This window comes from Ornithorhynchus anatinus, chromosome 3 (assembly GCF_004115215.2).
Source record: "Ornithorhynchus anatinus isolate Pmale09 chromosome 3, mOrnAna1.pri.v4, whole genome shotgun sequence".
Taxonomy (NCBI): Eukaryota; Metazoa; Chordata; class Mammalia; order Monotremata; family Ornithorhynchidae; genus Ornithorhynchus; species Ornithorhynchus anatinus.
In genome coordinates, this window is record NC_041730.1 from 66,083,147 (window position 1) to 66,104,027 (window position 20,881).

The 20,881-nt window shown below is 44.9% G+C and overlaps 1 protein-coding gene across 1 annotated transcript in view; it reads left to right on the top strand.

The window, feature by feature from the left end:
• Positions 1-20,881, top strand: part of MAPK4 (mitogen-activated protein kinase 4) — a 153,113-nt gene that overhangs the window by 110,217 nt on the left and 22,015 nt on the right. Inside the window, 1 exon segment of the mRNA XM_029061403.1 lies at positions 19,068-19,212. Coding sequence (XP_028917236.1) covers positions 19,068-19,212 — 145 coding nt within the window.

The following is a 20,881-nucleotide window of genomic DNA, read 5'->3' on the forward strand; positions in this document are numbered from 1 at the left end:
GGAATAAACATGCGATTACAAGGGAGGCAAGCCTAGGAGAGCAGATTAGTTGGAGTAGAGTTCTTTCATCTGGAAAGGAAAAGTCTGAAGGTACACTGAATAACCATCTTCAAGTATACAAAGGATTTCTCTGAGGAAGATGCTGACCTGCATTCTCTAAATTCATTAAATAACGGGAAATGCCTTGGATTGCAGCAAGAAGGGATTTAGTTACATAAGGAAGAACTTTTTGACAATCAGTGTGACTCATCTTGAACCAGACTATCCTGGGAAGTTGTGGGGCTTTGTCCCTGGAGATCTTTTTTAAAGAACCATCCCTGGAGGGTTTAGATACCTACCTGGGGATGGAGACTGAGCCACGAGCAGCAGTGTGGCCTAATGGGTAGACCCTGGACCTGGGAGTCAGAGGGACAGGAGTTCTAATCCCAGATCTGACTCTTGTTTGTCGTGTGACCTTGGGCAAGTCACTTCACTTCACTGTGTTTCAGTTACCTCAGTAAAATGGGGATTAATAATAATAATAATAATAATAATGTTGGTATTTGTTAAGCGCTTACTATGTGCCGAGCACTGTTCTAAGCTCTGGGGTAGACATAGGGGAATCAGCTTGTCCCATGTGGGGCTCACAGTCTTAATCCCCATTTTACAGATGAGGGAACTGAGGCACAGAGAAGTTAAGTGACTTGCCCACAGTCACACAGCCGACAAGTGGCAGGGCTGGTATTCGAACTCATGAGCCCTAACTCCAAAGCCCGTGCTCTTTCCACTGAGCCACACCGCTTCTCCACGCTGCTTAAGACTGTGAGCCCCATGTAGGACTTGGACTGTGTCCAACCTAATTAGCTTGTATCTACCCCAGCGCTTAGTACAGCTCCTGGCACACAGTAAAGGGCTTAACAAATAACATTTTTAAAAAAAGGAAAAGAAAATTACTTAGGGTTTCTTCTACTGCCACTGACCAACCTCTCAAATTCCAGGCATGGAGGCGCATATAACATTACTAGCAGTACCCAGAGTGCATAGTCAGATGTGTGTGCCTCAGTTACCTCATCTGAAAAATGGGGATTGAAACTGTGAGCCCCATGTGGGACACGGACTGTGTCCAACCTGATAAACTTGTATCTACCCAGCGCTTAGTACAGTGCCTGGAACATGGTAAGTACTTAACAAATACCGTTAAAAAAAGTATCATTTTGCTGAAGTCAGAGGATCCCCAGACACATTCCTATCCCCGGCTTGCTCTGAAGCCACCACACTACTCTCTTAAATCCATATGAACTCCAATGCCCCTTCAGAGCCGAGGAACTAGGCAGTGGGAACCGCAGCTTGAAGACACCGGGTGTTTAAAACGTTAAAGCCTGACATAAAAACATCCCGTTCTTTATCAGTTTTAACTAGGGGACAGGCCCATTGAAAATTGAAGTGCCCAAGATAAAGCCAGCTGAATAGCCACCCTACTTAAAGTGCAGTGATGCTCCCATTCTGACTTAGCTTTTTTTATGGTATTTGTCAAGTGCTTACTACATACCAGGCACAGGTCTAAATGCTGGGGTAGATACAAGGTAATCAGGTTGGACACAGTCCATGTACCACATGGGCTCACAGACTTAATCCCCATTTTAAAGATGAGGTAACTGAAGCACAGAGAAATTAAGTGACTCTTCCAAGGTCACACAGCAGAAAAGTGCTAGAGCCAGGATTACAACCCAAGGTCTTTGGACTCCTAGGCCTGTACTCTTTCCGCTAGGTCATGCTGCTTCTTGTGGCCCAGTGTTACCCACCCTTCCCTCCCCCACAGTTCCCTTCCCAATAGGTGTGACACCATCTGGTTTAGGTGTAGCTACATCACCTGGGGGAGGAACCAGTGGGTGAGGCAGCTAGTCTGGAAACCAAATGAACAATCTGATTAGAGCAGGTAAAGCACTCATGGTGCTCTTAGCAAAGTGGGGCCAGCTGACCCAGTGGCCCAGAACAGAGCACTGTCAGATCCCACATCCAAAATCCTGAGGGCAAGGGTTGTGTCTCTTACCTCTGTATACTCTTCCAAGTGCTTAATCTCATTCTAGGCACTCAGTAAATACCACTGATGGGTTGACTGATCCTCAAGTGGCCTGGCCTGGAGCTCTTCCGTGGAAAATATCACACCCCAAGATATGTCTCTGAGATCGGATCATGACCAGTTTGAGTGTGGCGTACATTTCTGAAAATATGCACTGAGGGGAAAATGAGGTATTTTGGCTCGGTTCCAGAGTGGGCCCTGGAGAAGGCTTAGAAATCAATCAATCAGTGGTATTTATTGAGCATGTACTGTTTGCAGAGCACTCTTCTAAGCACTTGAGATCGTCCAGTACAACAGAGTTAGTATACACATTCTCTGCCCACAACAAATTTACAGTCTGGAGAGGGAGACGTATATTAATATAAACAAATGTTACAGATATGGATTTAAAAGGTGAGGGGTTGAAGATGGGTTGAGTATCAAGTACCCAAAGAGTACAGATCTAAGTGCATCTGTGACACCAATGTGGGAGGGAGAGGGGGAGAAGAAACTTCTATCCACAGCGCTAAGGAGCACCTGCTGGCAGATTGGGCTAGCATGCAGACTTTGACAGGGCTTTATATCTTTCCCTTTTTAAAAGCATCACCAGTCTGCCTTGGACCACTGCAGGGTAATTATTTTGGGAACCCTGAAGGTAGACCAAAGTAGCAGAGTAAAATGTTCATCATCATCGTCATTCCTCTTTGGAAAGAGCTGAGTTGCTCTTTTGCCTACCTCTTACCACCTGGTATCAGGATACTCACAAAAGGAGAGCAGAATAAATAAGGCTTCAGATCCCAAAGCTAATAAATTGCCAGGATACAATTCACTGGACCCCAGAGAGGCTTAGTGGGTATCTAAAAGGCAGAGAGGCATTTCCCCTCTGGGAACTCAGTGGGTAAGAGAATGTACAGTAAGAAAATATTGAAACAGCCTGACATGCCTAAATAACACAACCCCTACTAACACAACCCCTATGTTCAGTTTGCTTGATAATATGTGTGCTCGGAGAAGATGTACTCAAATAGTAGTAATAACAGTAATATTATTTATTATTAAGTGCTTACTGTGTGCAGAACATTGCACTAAATGCTGCAAGAGAATATACAGGTGGGAATTAAACATGATCTCTGTCCCTTATGGGGCTCACAATCTAAAGGTTTTAGTGGTTAGAAGAGATTGGAGCCAGATATATCGAGTGATGCAACATTAAAACAAAACACAAACCAATAGACCAAATAGGGTCAAAGTCTGGACAGTGAGGAAGAGTTCGAGACCATGCAGGAGCAAGCCGGGAGCAGAGAATCTCAGTGGTAGAAGGGAGGGCCATGGTTGCCACGGTGCTTTTTCAGTGGCAAAGGAGGGATCACAGAGCATGTGGGAGCAGCGTTTATCCCCAGTCTGTGGTGGATATAGACTTACGACTCTTACATGTGGAACGCTTGAAAAGCTGAGGGATGCGAAGGAAAAAATCTTCCTCTTCAAGTTGACTTGGTTTTTAGGAGCTGAGGAAAGCCAGTGTGCTTATCTGATGTGACAAAGCGGGAACAGTTAACATCTTTGACCATTAAATGGGAGCATATTAGAGAAAGTTCAAATTGGATAGGTGAAAAGGCTGAAACTTTTGATCCTTCAGAGCTTCAAAATGATCAGCTGGAAGCGATCCCTATTGAGCCTGATCCTTTCCTGGGAAGCTGTGTTCATTCTTTTTGTGTACCGTGGGGCCAATTAGCAAATTTGGAAATCTCCTCAGACAGTGGAGGCATCTTCCAAAAGGAGCTTGCTTTACTCACACGACACATCTGCTGCTCTGGGAGAGTCTCCAGGGATTGAAATCCCATCTTGGATTTTCCAAATCTCTTCTTTTCACCCCTCTCTCTTCCCCACCTTCTAATAGTCCTTATAACATTATTATTATTGTATTTGTTAAGTGCTGCTGTCAGCCCTGTTCCAAGCACTGGTGTAGATACAAGTTAGGGACACAGTCCCTGGCCCGCATGGGGCTCACAGTCTGAATACAAGGAAGAACAGGCATTGAATTCTCTTTTTACAGATGAGGAAGCTGAGGCACTGAGGAGCCCAAGTTCATGCAGCAGGCAACTGGCAGAGCCAGGATTAGAATCCAGGTCCCCTGATTCCCAGCTCTGTGCTCTTTCCACTAGACCGGCTATTTCTCCTGTATTGATTCTGTTGGAATTCTGATCTGGGTGGACCTTGGGTCTGACTCAGAAATTTCAAGGTCTCAATATGTATTTAACCCATTAGTCAGTCAGCCAATCATTTACTGAGTGCTTATTGTGTGCAGACTAAGCACTTGGGAGAGTAGAAGACAACAGACAATATTCACTTGGATTATTTGTGGATTTCATTTAACCAGGCTCCCTCTGGTTCCCATTAACTAGGACAATTGAGAGCTTGGCTGGATGAACATAGGAATGGAAGCCTTCCTCTTTATGGAGATGGCAAAGAATTCGTATGGATCCCCGAGCGACCTACCCAGTGCCTGTACAAGGGAGTGCCCTGCAAATGACACCAATCTCCCAGGTTCCCTGAAATTTCTGGAGCAGAATTAGTCCCTGCTACCACGTTACCTTTTATCCAATAGCACTGGAGTCTGAAAGGGCTTCATGGAAGCATAGGGGATAGACCATGGCCCTGGGATTCAGAAGGTCATGGGTTCTAACCCTAGCTCTGCCACTTGTCTCCTGTGTGGCCTTGAGCAAGTCACTTCACTTCTCTGGGCCTCAGTTACCTCATCTGTAAAATGGGGATTAAGACTGGAAGCCCTACGCAGGCAGGGACTATGTCCAACCCGATTTGCTTGTATTCACCCCAGCGTTTCGTACAGTGTCTAGTATATAGTATGTGCTTAACAAAAACCATAATTATTATTATTATCTGAAATCATGCCAGCATTAGAAAGTGACAAGATTAGAAGCAGGAGATCATCAGCTCCCGGAAAGTGTCACGAGGACCACAGGATGGCCAGGCCACTAGAAGCTACGAGGGGCATCTTCCCTCAGGACTAGGCCAACACTGGCCTGGCCTGGCAGGTGGGAAAAGTGGCCGAGGCAACATTCAAGTGGATGCTACCAGAAGATATCCAATTTTGCAACATATAACCAGGGTATAATAATAATGTTGGTATTTGTTAAGCGCTTACTATGTGCAGAACACTGTTCTAAGCGCTGGGGTAGATACAGGGTAATCAGGTTGTCCCACGTGAGGCTCACAGTTAATCCCCATTTTACAGATGAGGGAACTGAGGCACAGAGAAGTTAAGTGACTTGCCCAAGGTCACACAGCTGACAAGTGGCAGAGAACTGTGGCTAGAGGATGGTGAGATCCTTCAGGGCATAGAGACGTTGTCTTTTATGTCTCTTGAACTCTCCCAAGTGCTAAGTATAGGTAACACAAACAGTAATAGCTCAGTAAATACTAAACCGCTCATGATGAGATTCATCGTAAAGCCTAGAAAACACCCTTGTTATCAGGGAGACCTCCTTTAAAAAAAGATTTTTGCTATTAGATCAATCAGTGGTATTTATTGTGTGCTTACTATGTACAGAGCACTGTGCAAAGTGCTTGGGAAAGTACAAAACAACAGAATCGGTAGATGTGTTCCCTGCTCACAGGGAGCTTACATTCTAGAGGGGGAGTTACAGTCTAGAGTTGATTCTGATATTTTGGGAAATCCTTCAAAATAGCCTGCATGCTGGTGAGTTTAATTCGTGACAGAAGGGACTTTAATGGGATTCCAGTTCTCAGTTCCAGGAAAGTGCGTGATAGAGTGACAGCTCCTAGGTTTTAGGACAAATCATCCCTTCAATCTCCAGTGGCACAAACGCACTTTGGATGCTTCTAAGTGGCTCACCAGCTTGCTAAGCATTTCACTGACAGTGACTACATATCACTGGAGTGGATAGCAGTCTCTTAACAGGAGGAGCTGCACTGCCTGGTGGGAAGACCACAGGCCTGGAAGTCAGAGGACCTGGGTTCTAATCCCAGATCCACCGGTTGCCTGCTGTGTGGCCTTGGGCAACTCACTTCTCTGCACCTCAGTTTTCTCAAATGGGGATTCAATACCCATTCTCCTTCCTACTTACATTGTGTGCCCCATATAGGATGGGAACTGTGTCCAACCAGATTAACCAGCACTTAGAATAGTGCTTGAAATGTAGTAAGCACTTAACAAACATCATAAAAATAATAGCAATATTAACAAGACGGTAGGTCTGTGGGGCAGGATTTCCTCACCCCATTTGTTCTAGCGAGGACAACCACCAGAAAGAGCTGTTTCACTGGAGCTTTAGTAGCTGCTTTCTGTTATGTAAGATGCTGCCCAACCTTGGAGAGCCTGCTGATTTGTTGTGGATTAGTTAGGCCCAGTCAGGAAAACTGGGATGGAATGAGAAGCAGTGTGGTCTATTGGAAAGAGCTAGGGCTTGGGAGTCAGAGGTCATGGGTTTGAATTCCGGCTCCGCCACTTGTCAGCTGTGTGACTGTGGGCAAGTCACTTCACTTCTCTGTGCCTCAGTTCCCTCATCTGTAAAATGAGGATTAACTGTGACCCTCACGTGGGACAACCTGATGACCCTCTATCTACCCCAACGCTTAGAACAGTGCTCTGCCCATAGTAAGCGCTTAACAAATACCAACATTATTAGAGCAGAAGTGAGAGTCAGAAAGGCCTGGGTTCTAATCTTGGCTCTGTCAGTTGTGTGCTGTGTGAAATTGGGCAACTCACTTAAATTCTCTGAGCGTCAGTTACCTCATTTGTAAAATGGGGATTAAGACTGTGAGCCCCATCTGGGACATGGATTGTGCCCAACCTGATTAGCTGTATCTACCCCAGTGCTTAGAACATTGTCTGGCACATAGTAAGTGCTTAACAAATGCCATAATAATAATAAAAAAAATCTTAGAGCAAGGATGACAGCTCTAGGGAAGGTTTGACTCCTCTAGATTCATTGTGACTCCCCAAACCCCATAGGGGATTCTAGGTAAATCCATTCTAAACTCTGAAGCTCTCCTGCAATAGTCCAGTGATTGAACTGGGATGTAATAGGTGGGCAGTTGCCGTGGTCACATGGACAAGGAAAAATAGAATGCTAGAGATGAAACAGACCGTGAAATCGGGGCTGGTCTATTGCCCTGACATCAGTCTTTCCCAGGGAGATTTAGCTCCTCTATCTCGTGCGATCAGAGATGTTCAGACATAAGCAGACTTCCTTCTCATCTCTGATTTTGGTGAGAAGAAAAGTGCTTTAGCAGAGTCAGAAGAATCCTAGAGATGTGAGGAAAGCAAGACTGGCCATTAGAAAACCAATTACCCAGGAAGACTCTGTAGTTCCAACCTGGATCAGGATACTTCGCAGCTGGCCGGCAGAAAACCAATAACTACACTATAGTGTGACTGTTACCATAATTACAGCTCAAAAAAGCAGGCATAATAAGAGCCCTTTTTAGCAGTGCATCTTGTTTACAGGAATTAGAGCAAGAACCCATTCAATTAGAGTAATTGCATCTATGTACATGACAGCAAAGACAGCCCACGCCGGTGCCGGCTGTGGGAGTGAATCAGACTGAGTTCTGATTCCAGACAGGAGGAGCGTAGAGTGAGCGGCCGTGGAGTGTGGAAGCGGAGAAGTTAGGCTTCTATTTGGTTTGAGCTCTAGCTTAACATCAGGTCGAAATGAGGAGAAGGGGGCATGGCTTCAGAAACTTTCCCTGGAGAAACAAGTGATTGTGATTGGATCATGTGGCAGGACTTTGCTCTGGCCAAGAGTTGACTTTGGGGAACATGAATTTCATGCGGCATCACTGCTCGGCGAGAAGTGAAATCCCGGTCCAGTGGTCTGGGTAGTTGAAAAAATGTTATCCACCTTTGCTCTGGCTCAGACCAAAGTTTGTAGAGGGCAGGAGGTGACCTCTATGGGAGTTACCGACACCAGAGATTTTGTCCAAGGTTTCTGCCACCTGAGTGGGTCACTCATTGACATTCCTGAGGGGATCAATCAGCCTGCTAATATTGGTTTCCTGATGCAGAGTAGCACAAGAAACAGCATGGTCTAATGGAAAGAGCATGGTCCTGGGAGTCGGAGGACCTGCTCTCTAATCACGGCTCCGCCACTTGTCTTTTTGTTCTGTTTTTCTGTTTTTTCTTGTCCTTTTTTTGGTTTGTTTTGTTCTTTAGGAGTATTTGTTAAGCACTTACTATATGCTAGGCACTGTACTACTAAGAGCTGGGGTGTCCCACATGAGTCTCTCAGTCTTAATCTCCATTTTACAGATGAGGTCATTGAGGTGCAGAGAAGTTAAGTGACTTGCCTATGGTCACACAGCAAAGTGGGGTATTCATTCATTCAGTAGTATTTATTGAGCGCTTACTATGTGCAGAGCACTGTACTAAGCGCTTGGAATGTACTATTCTATTCAATAACAGATAGAGACAGTCCCTTCCCTTTGACGGGCTTACAGTCTAATCGGGGGAGACGGACAGACAAGAACAGTAACAATAAATAGAATCAAGGGGATGAACATCTCATTAAAACAATAGCAAATAAATAGAATCAAGGTTAGAACACAAATTCTTCTTAGTCCCAAGTTCATGCACTAGCCATTAGGCACACTGCTTCTTTGTTGTGTGAACTTGGGTACGTCACTTCTCTGTGTGTCTTTTTCCTCACCTGAAAAATGGGGAGTAAATCCTACTCCCTCCTTCTTAGACTCTGAGGCCCGTGAAGAATTATGATACTTGTTAAGTACTTGCTTTGTGCCAGTCACTGTACAAAGAGATAGATACAAAATAAACAGGTAGAACAGGGACTGTTTCCAACCAGATTATCTTGTATCTATTCCTTAGTACAGTGCTTGGCACACAGTCAGGATTTAGTGCGTACCATAATTATTATCATTATTATTTCTGGCTCCGGATTTGCTGCCATCCGTCTGGATGATGATCCTGTCGAAACAGGCTCTGACTTTCTAGCAAATGTTTCTGGGTGAGCTGAGTAAACAGAAGCCTGTGTCCTCTCATTAACGGAGGCTGGCTCTAGAATGGAGGCTGGAGATTCCTGAAGACCTGATTTCTGGGACTTGCTCCAAGCCAGGTCCTGGCATACGATAAAGTTCGGTGACCCTGCCCTTTGCAGGCCCAGTCAAAGGCAGCTGGTGAGAATCCAGAGCCTCGTTTGGTTTCCATTTTCCTTTGGGTCAGGTAATATAATAATAATAATAGTCATAACTGTGGTCCGATCAGTCAAATGTATTTACTGAATGCTTACTGTGCACAGAGCACTGTACTAAGCACTTGGGACAGTACACTATAACAACAAACAGACGCATTCCTTGCCCACATCCAGGACTACCCTGAATTGGAGTGATAAGGCTTTTCACATAAGCGCATACTAGTCTAGTCGATGTCCGACCACCACTGGGGATTATAGATAGTCTTTCCGACAGACTGTTGAACCTGAGTGAAGAGATTACTGTAGGTGTACATATTCCCAAGAGGTCCCAATGGCAGCCCGAGGAGGTCCTGTGTCCTGTGAGGGCCTGCCCTTTGAGGATCTATGTCTTGTGAGGCTCTAAATCCTTTGAGGCCCTGTCCCGTGAGACACTGTCTTATGAGGCCCTATCCCAAGGTGAACCTCAGCATTTGGCCATGCTGGGTTTGGGGGATGGGGGTGGCCCAGGTCCAGTGGTTGTCCATCCATCACTGCATCAAGCAGAAACTCTTTACCATTGACTCTAAGTCAATAAATCAGCTCTTCACCCCCCCCCATGTTACACTGCTGTTCTCTTATTACAAGCCAGCCTGTCCACATTGCTTTTCTAAAATTTTGATCTCATTTATCACACCACCGGCAACCCCTTGTCCACGTCTTCTCTCTGGCCTGCAACTCCCCATCCCTTCATATCCAACAGACTATTACAACATCAAAACCTTCCTAAAATTTCATCTCCTCCTAAGCCCTCTTTTCCCCCTTATGCCCTCCCATCTGCATTGCTTAGGCATTTGGATCTGTTCTCCTTAAACATTTGATATTCAACCCCACCCTCAGCCCCACAACACTTATAGACATATCTACATTCTCTCCCATTTCCCCTATCTTAAATTTGTTTTACTGTCCTTCTCCCCATCTAGACTCTAAGCTCCCTATGGGCAGGAATCATGTCTACTGACTACTGTATTCTCCCAAGTGCTTAGTTCCGTGTTCTCCATGAAGTAAGTACTTAATAAATGTATTGATTTGGAAATTCATACAATGCAGAGGCATTTTCTAGACCCACAGTCTAGAAGGCAGCTTAGCAACCTCCAATCCACCCTCCTGCTCCCCAGCCATGTTGTCCCTTTGACTGCTGCTCTGGAGGTAGAGTTGTACTCCAAATCCTTTTTTAAAAAACAAATTTGTTTTTTTTTTTAGTTTTTGTCTGGAGGATGTGGTGTTATGATATTTGTTAAGTGTTTATTATATGCCAGGCACTGTATTAAGCACTGGGGTAGAGACAAGTTAATCAGGTTGGGCATAGTCCATGTCCTGCATGGGGCTCACCATCTTAATCCCCATTTTATAGATGAGGGAATTGAGGTACAGAGAAGTTAAGTGACTTGCCCATGGTCACACTGCACGTAAGTGTCAGGGCCGGGATTAGAACCATGGTCTCTCTAACTCGCAGGCCCGTGCTCGTTCCACTAGGCCAGGGATATTTCTTTCTCTACGAAATATTGTTTGTTGTTTCCCCTTATGGTTCTCACAAGCTGTTTCCATTCCGTGGATATTCGAACTGCCTGATCTGCCCCTCTCTAAGGCCATGGAGGCTTCTGGTCTCCCTTTGTCCTGTGATCTCAGATGCCTGCCAATTTTCAAGAAATCTGCCAACCGCATCCTAGCGACGAGTATGCTGAGCAGAACAGATATAATAAAGGGTGCTGTGTTTCCCTTTAAGACTGAGAGAGACTGAAAACATTCCAGGTATATTTTGACCCATTTTTTTCAGAGAAGAGGCAAGAATCCAGAGAGGCTAGGGGACCACTGAGCTGAATCTTTAAACTGTTTTTAATGAGAATTACCCATTCATATCCATGAACAAAGCTGGATCATTTAGTAGGTAGTTACTAACTTCCTACACGGTTCAAGCACCAGGCGTATTTCCTGTCCACAGGGAGCTTATACTCATAAGCCAACTGGCTACCCAGGAACTCCTGGTTGTGCCACCAGCCCCTTCTGAGTACAATAATAACTGTGGTAGTTTTTAAGTGCTTACAATTTGCCATGAATTGTACTAGGAGCTGGGGTAGTTGCAAGCTAATCAGGTGAAACACAGTCCCTGTCCCATATAGGGTTCACAGCCTTAATACCATTTTACAGATGAGGGAACTGAGACACAAAGAAGTTAAGCAACTTGCCCAAGGTCACACAGCAGGCAGGTGGCGGAGCCAGGATTGAAACACAGGTCCTTCTGACTCCCAGGCTTGTGCTCTGTCCCCTAGGCCATGCAGCTACAATGCCTGAGGTTGATTATTCATAATAAAAGTGATAGTGGTTTGTATTTGCCCACTTTCAACTCATTCCATTTAGTGAATTATCCAGGGCTCTCGCTTCCCCTCCTACCGTCTGCCTTCTGATGATCTCACTACTCTTTAGCAGGATAAAGGGACAGAGATAAAAGGGAAGCATTAATTTTTATCTGCAGTTCTAGATTTATTGGTCCTTGAGGGCCGGGACTATATCGTCTATCAATCAGTCAATTATATATATTGAGCACCAGAGTGCAAGCAGAATACTATATTAAGTATTTGTCAGAGTATACCAAAAACAATAGACACAGTCCCTGCCCTCAAGAAGTTTACATTCTAACGGGTGGACAGGCCAACTAAATTATTTAAAAATAGGTGAAGGAAGGATGAAAATACCACAGGCAAGTAGCATGAGTATGTCAGGATAAAATAGCTGATCCGATAATTACGTATAGAGTTGATGATGCATCTACGCATGAAACATGTTTCTCTCTGAGCACTTTGTCCTCACTAAGTCCACAGGTGAGACCCCAAATAGGTTTTAAGTACCTATTACTCCCCATCCCCCAGGTTTATCAATGATCAATAATATTATTAATCTGCTCCTTTCCCAGCCCACCTCTTCTCAACCTGATATGCCTTCCAAAGGATAAACAAAGGACTTTGTCTCCCCTTGAACACCTCAAAACTGTTAATGGAAATTCCCAGAGAGGAGGCTGTTAAATTGACTGATCATACAATACACCCTGTACTCCCTGCACAGTTCAGGAAGTACAGTATCCAGTGTACATCCCTGCACAGAGCTTCCTTTGAGTCCACTGGGAATTCCGAATCCAGAAGCTACAGCAGGAAAGAAATGAGTATAGAACTCACATTGTTTGGCCTTTCTTTTTACAAGGCAGAATTGTTTCAAGCTGTGTGTTAAAATACCAAGTATTGTAAAAACGCTGTAATTTAAGAAAAAAGATTTGAGGTGGTTTGAACAAGCTAAGCAATAATTAATCCCGATCCATCAGGGAGAAAGCGGAAAGCTAACACTCTTTAAGACCAATAGGGCCAAATTTCCCTCCCAATGAGGCAGTCAGGACAGGGAAAAGTACATGCCCTAAGGCTGTTGGGCTAGCTCTTCTGAATAGCCAGGGTAATGTTCTTCAGACCCTCAGGGGCCAGGACTTCTTCTGGCATCTCTTCCATGCTATGAAATATCCAACTGCTTTTAGCATAGAGCTCCTACAAAGTTGTTGTTGGCTGCTGGACATTCTGCTGCTTTAGGTCTTGACTCTCCTCTTAAGCTCCTCCTGGTTTTCTTCTTTTGCCATTGTTTGTCACTTAAAGGGGGTGCTATAACCTTCTCGACTGGTCAAAAATGCCATGAAGTTAGTTTACCATTCTGTTTCTGGGAAGACCCATTAGTGGTCTCGTGACCCCACCTTTCTGAGATCTTAGCCCCACTCCTGCCTGGTTGGCGGTGGGCCCAGTCATGGTGAAGGATGGAGATGGAGCTGACCTGAACTGTGGAATCTGACTGGTGCAAGGAGGGGCAAACCCAGGTGTGTGAGTGATGCAAGATCAGTTCTGTCACCCCATGCCTGGTGCTGGCAAAGCCATGCCATCACAGTAGAGGCGAGCCTGAATCCAGGAACATCTACCCTGGTGGGCTGGATTACCAGACAATTGCCTGCCCAACTGCCATACGTTTCCCTATACGTTAGATGGTGACTAATCCAAGGTGGCAGTGCCCAGATGGCACTGGGGACCTTATTCCCCCTACCATCGTTCTTCATCTAGGGCATTCCACTTCCTGAGAAATCCACCAGCATCCCCATAGCTCAGCACATGCACACACAGACTTGGGACAGCAGTGGCGTGGAGGGGAGAGGTGCTCCACCAATACGTTCAAACAATTCCTATTTTTGGGGTGGACATAATAATAATTATTATTGTATTTGTTAAGCACTTACTATGTGCCAGGAACTGTACTAAGCCCTGGGTTGGATATAAGCAAATCAGGTTGAACACAGTCCCTGTCCCATCTGGTGCTCACCGTCTCGTTCCCCATTTTACAGATGAAGTAACTGAGGCACAGAGAAATCGAGTGACTTGCTCAAGGTCCCACAGCAGTCCAGTGGCAGAACTTGGATTAGAACCCGTGACCTTCTGACTCCCAGGCCTGTGCTCTATCCACTACACCATGCTGCGGTTCTGTCTCATTACCCATCTACTGTCTGACTCGTTTTTAGCACAGTCTTAATTTCTTTTGGGCTTAGCAGGCAATGCTAACTCACCTGTCTGGCTTCTTGGAAGCCCTCCTTGATTAGTATTGCCATACACAGTTGCGCCCTCCTTCTATCCAGTCATCCTAGATATAATAATAATAATATTAATAATAACTGTGGTTTTGTTAAGTTCTTGCTCTGTCAAGCACTGCAAGAAGCACTGGAATAGATATAAGATCATCAAGTTCTACGTGAGGCTCATGGTCTAAGTAGGAGGAATAACAGGTATTGAATCCCCATGTTGCAGATGAGGGAATTGAGGCACAGAGAAGTGAAGTGACTTGCCCGTGGTCACACAGCAGGTAGGTGGAGAAACCAGGATTAGAAACCAGTTTCTCTGAATCCCGGGTCCGTGCTCTTTCCACTAGACCAAGCATGCTTTTGTACTGCAGAAGAGGAGGGACCATGGGAGAGGCAAAGTCTCCACCATTCTTAAAAGCCTTGTTCTCTTGGCAGAAAAAGTCGGGCCCCAGTATCACTTCTACCAACAAAGAACCAGGGCCTTGGCCCTTAGGGGGCTCCCTCCCTGCCCTCTGGCAAATGGAGCCCCAATCTCTTAACATGCCCACTTCAGAGAAAAACCATCATTCACTTTGTGACAAGCATCTTATAGCTCTTTTTCCTCTTTCCTTTCTCCCAAGTTAATAGGGATACCTTTAATTACACCTTCCCTCTGGATGCCGACAATTGCTCTCCAATTTCACACATTGAAAGGCAGCCACAGTTCAGTTGCTTCCCAAACATTCTTCGGTCATTCTAAGTTGGCTGCCTCTCTTTTGGGATTTGCTTACTAATAGGGCTGATCTAATCACCTCACCAAGGTCAATTAATCTAGCATATTTAGAGGGGTCAACATGAGACTTTTTAAAATGGAAAGTAAACCTGAGCACTTCCTGACCACTAGAACTCAAAATCTCCTCAACATTGGTGGATCGATTGCGGGGCAGGAGGCTCAATGAGGAGGCCCATCTGCGATGTTCCTTCGTGTTCTTTCATATTGCTGTTCTGGTCTTTGGGGATTCTTGGGTGATCTCTCCCCACCTTCAAAGCCTTATTAAAATCACATCTCCTCCAAGAGAAAGACATTAATATAAATAAATATATTGCAGATTACATAAGTGCTGTGGGGCTGGGAGGGAGAATGAATAAAGGGAGCGAGACAGGGTGACCCAGAAGGGAGTGGGAGAAGAAGAAAGGGGGGCTTAGGGAAGGCCAACTGTAGGAGACGTGTGTTCAGTAATGAAGGTGGGGGAGAGTAATAGTGGGAGAATAACTGCATATCTGTCCCTTCGTTTCCCTACACTCAGACACTGGCGCACTGTTATTGTGTATTTCTAGGAAAGAAGGAAGGATCTGGTCTTTGGCAGCCAAAACTTGTGAACCTGAGAGAGGTTGTCAAGCTCTACCCCAAGTATAACCAATTCTAGACTAGCACAAGAATGACAAACCCTAGAGAAGTGACTGAAAGGTCTAAGGGAAGCAAATGAACAGAAACATTCTCGTGCTGCTTCAGTGGGGGGGGAGAAAATACGCCCTCCCACCCCCCTTCTTTCAGATTAAAATAATAATAATAATAATGTTGGTATTTGTTAAGCGCTTACTATGTGCCGAGCACTGTTCTAAGCGCTGGGGTAGACACAGGGGAATCAGGATGTCCCACGTGGGGCTCACACTCTTAATCCCCATTTTACAGATGAGGTAACTGAGGCCCAGAGAAGTTAAGTGACTTAACTTAAAATAGAATCACATCCTTAAAATAAGAGAGTGGAGGGATTCACTCTGGACAGGGAACCAAACTGGGAAGTCTTAAGGAGTCGCTGCCTCAGCAGAGATCACAGTGAAGCTGCCCACCTGCCAGGCCCTAGAAGCATGGCAGATGTTGGCTCCTTGTTTAGATTTCGGGACCATTTTTCATCATTATCCAACTTTCTCCTGTGCTCCCTTTGAGGAGAAGAGAAGCTGGACTCTGTGCCCTCAGGGACCCAGGGTCAGGGGAAGAGGGGACTCTCTTCTCCTCAAAGGGAGAAGCTTCACTGTGATCTCTGCTGAGCCAGCCACTCCTTAAGACCTCCCAGTTTGGTTCTCTGTGCAGAGTGAATCCTTCCACTCTCTTATTTTAAGGATGTGATTCTATTTTAATCTGAAAGAAGGGGCAGGGGGGCATATTTTCTCCCTACACTGAAGCAGCATGAGAACGTTTCTGTTCATCTGCTTCCCTTAGACCTCTCAGTCACTTCTCCAGCGTTTGTTCATTCATTCATTCATTCAATAGTATTTATTGAGCGCTTACTATGTGCAGAGCACTGTACTAAGCGCTTGGGATGAACAAGTCGGCAACAGATAGAGACAGTCCCTGCCGTTTGACGGGCTTACAGTCTAATCGGGGGAGACGGACAGACAAGAACAATGGCAATAAACAGCGTCAAGGGGAAGAACATCTCGTAAAAACAATGGCAACTAAATAGAATCAAGGCGATGTACAATTCATTAACAAAATAAATAGGGTAACGAAAATATATACAGTTGAGCAGTATATACAGTTTGTCATTCATACAGAAAATATATACAGTTTGTCATTCATATGCTAGTCTAGAAATGGTTATAATTGGGCTAGAGCTTGACAACCTCTTTCAGGTTCACACCTGGTGAGTTTCCAGTACTCTACAAGTCTCGGCTATGGTAGGGAGAGTCAAGCAGAGGCATACCCATTCATTCCCAGCCTGGGCAGTGGCAAGCTTCAAGTCAAAACTCACCTGTGCCGGGCAGCAGCGGCGTGGGAGAGAGTCGAGGGTAGAAACTCAAGTTTACTGCGCTGAAAAGGCAATGGTAAACCACTTCCGTATTTTTACCATTAGGTAAGTGGTAGGGCTCAAGGCCGGGTCTGCTGGACCCCTACCTTCCCCACATGACCTCTAGGGAGATGACTTGTTTTTGTTAGTAAGCTGTTTGGGAAAGTTCTTTTACTTTACAGTGTACCTAGTGGAAAGAGCATGAGCCTGGGAGCCAGAGGACCTTGGTTCTAAACCTGGTGGTGTATGACCTTGGGCAAGTCACTCCAATTCTCTGAGCTTCAGTACTCATCTGCAAAATGGGGATTCGGTACGTGGTCGCTCTCCTAGACTATGACCCTCATGGGAGACCTGATTATTCTGTAACTACCCCAGCGCTCATTACAGTGCTTGACACATAGTAAGCACTTAATGAACATAATTATCTTTAAATTGCTAGTCATAACTGTTGCCCATGAAGCCATTTGAATGAGCTTCAAACACAGGATTATCTCTGTCAAGCTCTTGTCTTGTCTTATGGTGGCCTTGGGCAAAAAACTTCACCCCTCTGTGTTCATTTCCCCATTTGTAGAGTGGGACTGATGATAATGTCCTCCCCACCTCTCAGGTACTTTGGGAGTACAAATGAGATCATTTATGTCTAGGAAAATTAAAATATGGATGAGGTTCAAAGTAGTGAAGTCACATTTGAAGAGTGGGATTCAGTCATTACTCAATCAAAGAAAATCACTGATGGGAATAATCCACTTTTCCATTTCAGAGGGATTGAGGAGAGGAAGGGTAGTAAGATATGGGGAGAAATTGAAGGAGAAGGGGACAGGACAGAGAAGAGGAGAGGAAAAAGAGAGAATAAGAGGAGAGACTGAGAGGAAGGGAGAGAGGAGAAAGAAGGGAAAGTAGAGAGAAAAAGAGTATAAATATGTATCACACAGTTACAAGACTGATAGTGTGTGAAATCCTTGAAAGCAGAAAATAGAATATAATTGAACTTTCCACCTGCTTTACTGGACCCTCAGTCTTTTGGGAGCTGTGGTGATGGTTTGAAGGGGAGGGTTTATTCCATGCCATGTTGAGAATCAGGCCTCAGGAGGTGTGGGTCTCATATCTCAAGGTGATTAAACCAAAACAGTTAAAAGAGAAATGGAACCCCAAATTCAGGGCCTGAAAAATTTCCTAAAGCCTTGGAGGTTACAGCTGAGAACTTATCTTTTCAAAGGTTTCATGTGACTTTGTGAATGACTGCAGGTTCCTTTCTTTTAAAACCAAGCCTTTTGGGGTGAACTGCAGGGTGGCTCATTGAGTTATTTTTGAAGTGGGCCTATTATACTGAAACTGTGTGAAGCCAGTTTGAACTCTCTTGACAGCTTTTCATAAGCTGGTATTCATTTGTGTTTGGAGTGCTATGCAGTGAAGGGTAGTGTATTATTATCCATTGGATGGTTGAGCAATAATGAAACCAAGTGGGGTCCTCTTTTTCAGGGTTCTCTTTGTTTTAGAGTCATATAAGGACATGGGAGTTTGGAGTGTCCGTTGCACCTCTCTGCTTAGCTCCGAGGGCTGTTTGCCGTCATCTCGTTAAACCTTGTAATCTGAATTTGGTGACTGGTATTGTAATGATGCTTATGATGATGAAGATGATGATTCCCATTTGACAGAGGGGAAACTGAGGGCCAGGATGTGTTCTCTGATGTGTCACAACAGCAGCCAGTAGTAGTTGACAGCAGGGTGTAATCTCCTCTCTGGAATTCCACCTGATTGGCCACATTCCCGAAAACCTCCAATTAGCAGCTCACCATGTAGCTGATCCAGAAAGTCCAAAGTGGCTGTTAAGCAGCCTTCTGTGGCAGAACTGAACAAGATCCCTGCTATTTCCTGTACCACAGCTGTGACTTTAGGCTACAAGTAGAACGTGGCTAGCCGGAGCTGGAGAGGGCACTTTGTATTTCTAGAGAAACAGTGTGGCTCAGTGGAAAGAGCCCGGGCTTAGAAGTCAGAGGTCATGGGTTCGAATCCCTGCTCTGCCACTTGTCAGCTGTGTGACTGTGGGCAAGTCACTTCACTTCTCTGTGCCTCAGTGACCTCATCTGTAAAATGGGGATTAAGACTGTGAGCCTTATGTGGGACAACCTGATTATCTTGTATACCCCAGCACTTAGAATAGTGCTCTGCACATAGTAAGCACTTAACAAATACCAACATTATTATTATTATTACTGAGCATTTAGGGAGGCAATACTAAACATTTGAGAGAGTGCAGTTGAGTGGGTATCCATGATCGCTACCCACAAGGAGCTTAGAATCTAGTGAAACTGAGGACAAATGAAGAAACGCCTTTTAACCTTACGTCCTCTCTTGGTGAGATTGGACTGGGGGAATGTTGGAAGAATGTGGCTCTGACTTATTTACCTCTATATGTGTGTGATTTTTTATGTGTCTTTCAGGGTTATCTGTCAGAAGGGTTGGTAACGAAATGGTATCGATCTCCTCGCCTGCTCCTCTCACCCAACAACTACACCAAAGCCATCGATATGTGGGCGGCAGGGTGCATCCTGGCAGAAATGCTCACTGGGAGAATGCTGTTTGCTGGTGCGTTTCTACCTCTGCTTTGCTCCTTTTCTTTAGTTGTCTTTTCCTCACATAGTATGGCCCCCAAATTAAGCACAGGGCAATGTGCCCAAGCCTAAGGAAATCAGGCAACGGCTCTGAAAGAAATGTTCTCTGTGCTGCCTCTCGTTTCGATTCTCCTTGGGTTTGGTTTTCATGGGCATCTGAGATGGGAGGGAATTATGCAAGGTTTTCTGAATGTGTTTGTTGCAAGGAGAGGGCTTTGTTCTTTTGGGGGGCAGCAGCAGGAAGTTGGAAGGGGCAGGAGTGGGTGGGGGTGAGAGTTGGGAAATGAGGGCAGAGCCAATTTGTCATTAATAGGTTAAATTCGATTTTTGTGGCTTAACGATTTCTGCAAACATTGGGTTGGCTAGCTTATTGCTCCTGCCAATGGAGGGGTGGAACAACTTTCTCAAAAATCCCAGGGAACTGTTTAGAGCAATGACCATTCATATAACTTTCCATAACTGATGAGTGAACCAATCAGTGGTATTTCTCGAACACTTACTAGTTGAGAAGTCTGAACGAAGCACTTGGGAGAGGACGATAGAATCAGTATAAATCCCTGGTCCTCAAGGAGCTTACCATCTGGTGGGGGACACAGATACTAAAATAAATTACAGATGGTAAGGAGTAATGATGAGAAATATGAAACATCAGTATAAATATATCGAGTGCTTACTGTGTGCTAAGCACTGTATATTAGGTGCTTGGGAGAGAATGATACAATAGAGTTGATAGACATGTTCCCTGCCCACAAGACACTCACAGTCTAGTAGGGGGAAACAGTCATTAAAATAAATTACTGATAGGGGAGTGCAGGGAAGGAGAACATAAGGATATAGAAATAAATAAAATGCAAAAGAATGAGAAAAAATAGAGCTGCTAAAAAGAAGAAAACGTTTGAAATCGTCAGATGGCAGTAAGGCAACATGAAATCCATATCCTTAAAATGTAATATCACAGATACTTAACCGAGTAATAAAGCAACACATGTAACAAATTCCAGAAACACAAAAAAACATTGTCACATATTCTTGAGGTGAAATCTCATGACACTGGGATCATGCTGGATGACTGCCCAGGCCTCCCAGTTCTTGTTCAGACAAAGGGAGTGAGACAACTACTTTCTCCTTGAATGTTTCTTTCTCTCTCTCTTCTCCCTCTATGCATCTCCCCCTCTATGCTCCATTTCTCTCTCGCTTTCTATCTCTAGCTTTCTATTTCCCCCTTTCTTTCTCCTTCTCGCCCTCTCCCTTTCTCTCCCTCTCCTTTTCTCCCTCTCTCCTTCCTCCTCTCTTCTCTCTCCATATCTCTCCCCTCACTCCTTCTTTCTGTCTCTCTCTCTCTTTCTGTGTCTCTCCCTCCCTCTCCCTCTCTCCCCTTTCCTGCTCCCCTACGTCTTCCTCCATCCCTCCTTAAAAGCTTTTGGGAATATATCTCCTAAATAGGACAAGCAGTTCCTATTCTTACATGCTAAACATTGCTTAGGCCATCTGCTTAGACCAAGATTCTCATTGGACTGATATACTGGACCAGTATTTTATATTAATAGTCCACTATTGCTACATTCCTGAAAGAGCCTTGGCCATAAAAATTAGTATGTTTTGCTATTAGTTACGGATGGTTTTCTTCCTCCGTCTCAGACACT